The sequence below is a fragment of the Cynara cardunculus genome (genome assembly GCF_001531365.2).
Source record: "Cynara cardunculus var. scolymus isolate 2C chromosome LG 11, CcrdV1, whole genome shotgun sequence".
NCBI lineage: Eukaryota > Viridiplantae > Streptophyta > Magnoliopsida > Asterales > Asteraceae > Cynara > Cynara cardunculus.
In genome coordinates this window covers 13943402-13947429 of record NC_037538.1, presented here as the reverse complement: position 1 = coordinate 13947429, position 4028 = coordinate 13943402, and the positions used below count along the sequence as shown (strand labels likewise).

The 4028-nt window shown below is 37.8% G+C and overlaps 1 protein-coding gene across 1 annotated transcript; it reads left to right on the top strand.

Moving 5' to 3' along the window:
• Window positions 1–1257: 1257 nt before the first annotated feature.
• LOC112521765 (uncharacterized protein ycf36) lies at window positions 1258–3604 on the top strand. The gene is made up of 4 exons (XM_025130760.1): window positions 1258–1741; window positions 2668–2696; window positions 3005–3061; window positions 3266–3604. The coding sequence occupies exons 1-4, from the start codon at window positions 1258–1260 to the stop codon at window positions 3488–3490; spliced, it is 795 nt and encodes a 264-aa protein (XP_024986528.1). The 3' UTR covers window positions 3491–3604.
• Window positions 3605–4028: the final 424 nt, after the last annotated feature.

Genomic DNA, 4028 nt, shown 5'->3' with positions numbered 1-4028 from the left:
TTTTTGGAGCAGTAGTTCGGTTGTAACAGTAGGATGATCGTCTTGAAACCCCATCAAGTCCAAGAATGTGGCAATGTTCCTCCTGCACCTCTTTTCTTTGGATTTTTTCTGTTTGGCCGCCATTGATGGCCGATGACGGCTGCTTTTCTTTGGCTTGTGATGAGAACTGGAACAAGAAGGTTGCATCTTGGAAGAGAAGGAAAGGAGAAAGAAGAAGATGAAGAGAGAGTTTTGGAGACTTGGAATGAAAGCAGAAGTTGAGTTGAATTAAGAGTAGAATTGAAGGAGATAATTGTTAGCTGTTTCCTTTTCATAGGATTATGAAAATCTTCGATATTTTTGGGATAATTAATTAATTTGCAATTTCGTATCAACGGTTAATTATATTCCTTCACTAATTTCTTATTTTTTGTTTTCTATTTTATTGATGTTTTCACTCCATTTAAGACATCAATAATCAATTATGGTTAAAATGCTATTTTTACTGCCTCAAAATAAATAACTTATAATTTTTAAAATCTATAATTATTACGTTTTTTGATTAATAAAAAGATAATTGTAGCCTAAAGAACGTTTACCAAATGTTTATCTGAGTAAACACTTATCAAGAATCTTATCCGATAAGAACGAGAAAATGACCAAAAATCTTACCCGGTAAGTAAGGGCGATAACTCTTAACACGGTAAACACTTACCGGGTAAATTATCGCATACGATCCTGTTTTGGTGGACTAAAATCTTATCCGGTAAGTAAATAATAATGTTAAATTTTACGATAAACATTTACCAGGTAAGTGTTTGGTAAACGGTTCTTTAGTTATGGAGAATGAAATTCTTTTCATCTCATAATTAATAGCAAAATTAGAAAATAAATATTTACTCTTAAAAGTGAATACTTGAGCATTGTTTGGCAAAATTGCTGCTAATTGAAAAACAAATATTTATAGATTATACATTACCTTAGATAGTTGCCTACCTTAAAAGACAAAGCGTAAAACAATATGTTGAAATTGATTCTCATCTGACATTTTTCAGTGTTGAAAATAACTGAAATCGAATAACCGACTTGAACTGAAATTCGATTTGAATTAAACGGCTTTGGACTATTCGGTTTTCGGGTTAAACGGTTTCGTTAATCGAAGAAAGGATCTTATTCGGTTCGGTTTTCGGTTAACCAAAAACTTATTTGGTTTCATTTATAAATTTCACTTGCTTACCTCACGGGCATGCTTGTAATTTCAACAAAAATCTCAGGGCAATGGCTCTTCTCCTATCTCTAAAACCACCGTCACCACCGCCATCGTCGCCGCCCCTCCTCCTTTCCCCTCTCACCTCCTCCCTATTTCCACACACAGTCAAACCTTCTAAATCCCACCACCACCGTCAAACCCGCTTCTCCTTCTCCTACAGTAGCCGAAACCCACCGGAAACAGACTGCCCGGTCCCACCAGAGCAACAACCCATCAACGAGTACCAATCTCTCTCCACCTCCTCCCCTTTCTCCTGGGCGTCCGGTGACTTTGTCGAATACTGCTCACGGTTGCTCGCCACCGGTGTTGGATTCGCTCTGTTCGTGGGCCTTCCCGTTTCGTGGTACGGATCGGTCGGTGTCGGGTGGGAACCTATTCAACGGATCCTGGGAGCCGTATGCAGTGGGATCTTTGCGGTTACCCTTGCTGTTGTGAGGATGTATTTGGGTTGGGCGTACGTCGGCAACAGATTGCTCAGTGCCACTGTTGAATGTATGTATACTTACTTTCATCCCATTATTTTTCCAGTAATTTGGATGATTCTGAATTTCGGATTCCATATGAAACTGAAGCATATATGCAATCCTTATGATCATCACAGAATCACCCAAAAGTCCAAATTTCGAACCATAAAAGTTTGGGGCCTTCTAATCTGAAGAGTAGATAATGAAGTATGGTGTTGAGCATCTGTGATTAAATGGGCATTTAACCTTTATGATATCATAATGTTGATTTGATTGGTTTTAAGGGTGTAAATGGTATGATTTACGATTATAAGAAGATCATTGTAGTTTTCATGAAGATGGTACTCCACTATATGAATCATCAAAGTTTAAACCTTGGGATATCTACTTTCCTTCTGAACTAGAAGATGATGTAGCAAATACAGTGACCCGATTTAGAAGATGAAATAGAAGCGTAGCACTGTTTCCTGTTTCAAACCTAACTCATTCCATTTAATGCTAACCTGTATAAGCATTTGCACAATATGATACTTAGCAGATTTGGGGTTAAAAAGTTAGGAGAAAGAACGTATATTGTCGGAAAAAATGTTCAATATCCCTTTAAAAGCATCCTGTAGTTTGAAGTGCATTTAGTGTGTAAATTTGTGTAGTATCTTGATTAAAATCAGAAAGCAAAATATAAATGAAACCACAGCATCATGAGAAGATACAAATATACGTCATGTATATCATTTTCTTGAACGAAAATGATGTATATGGTTGGTGTCGGAATCTACGCTTATGGAGCCACACCCTGAACTCAACGTGTATATATATGAATGGTACAACTGCTAGACATCCAGCATACAGGAATTAGGATGAAATAGCTATGGAATTAATAAGTTCTCTTCCCTTTCTTCATCTGGTTGTTAGTGCTGTGAGTTCAAATTTATGTTTTTCTTTGTGAATGTACAGATGAAGAGACCGGATGGTACGATGGACAGGTAATTTCTTTACAAATCGTGTTCGCATGCATCCATTTCAATAGGGCCAACTTACGAAAACTCGTATCATTACAGAGGTCAGATTTGAGCCATGAAAACACATTTTCTATGCAAAAGGAACTTGTAACGGGAAACTGTTAAGCGGAATTTCTTGTAAATAAATTTTGGGTGTCTCGTGTAATTTCATGTGCTATCTTTTTGTTGTTACGGAAATCTGAAAGAAGCTTTTGCATCTCAATTTGATGTGGTTTCGCCGGATCTTTTGCTATGCTTATCTACAAAATTTTGCAAGTTATGTATGATAACAGATTTGGGTGAAGACTGCTGAAGTGCTTGCTCGGGATCGGCTTCTAGGATCATTTACTGTAAGCGATTCATTCTTTTTTATATTTTTGGTATTGATATTTGACCGATAATCAAACCCTTCTATGGAAATCGTTTAAGTTATCATATAAGTTCTAGTTTTCATGGGTCGATCCATGCGGACCCCACATGAGTCTTCCTTCAACCATCAGAAATTCGAAGTTGAAAACTCTTGTGTGGAGGTTGACTTGTGTTTTGTGGTCCAGGTGAAGCCAGTGCTCAACAGACTAAAGAACACGTTGGTAACTCTTGCGCTATCTCTGTTCATGTTCATCGTGCTTCTTATTAACACGGAAGGCAGCCAAAAGGAGGCCAACATCATCACATCCGGTGCTGAAACGGGCGGCAGAGCAGTGGCAGGCGTGTACAACGATGAGTCGGCAAGATCATTTGAACCGGAAGCATTTTGTGGTCCATCCATGGCTGAATAGAATGTGAAGTTGCTGATGTACATATGGATACAGGCAACAATAGATTATTATCATATAGCTATCTTTGTATAGGTTTACACCATGGGATTCTTTGATTTAACCAATTAAGCTGCTGCGACACGAACAAGTGCAAAACACAGTTGATTTACGTCACCATGAAACGACCAAACCTGCATCACCATAGCCTCTAAGCCACGAAGACGATGACTTATAAACTTGTTCAACACCACCTCTGTGACTTCGTATCTAGCACCACAATTGTTCTTCTTTGCTATCTGCATGCAACCGTTCTGGACTTGAAGTTCAAAAGAAGGAAGTTAACGTGGGTCTTGGTAATTATTCATCTGGACGGTTTGCACATGTATGTATAAATAATTGAAGATGTTTGTTGGTTTTTATGTACTCGTGCTTTCTATGCATATATCATATAAATTGCTTACAAATTACTTGCATGTACATGTGTTTTCCATCCAGATTAATGGTTATGAGGGTGTTTCTTTGTTTTTCATTTTGTATGGTTTTCCCTGACCCTTGGATT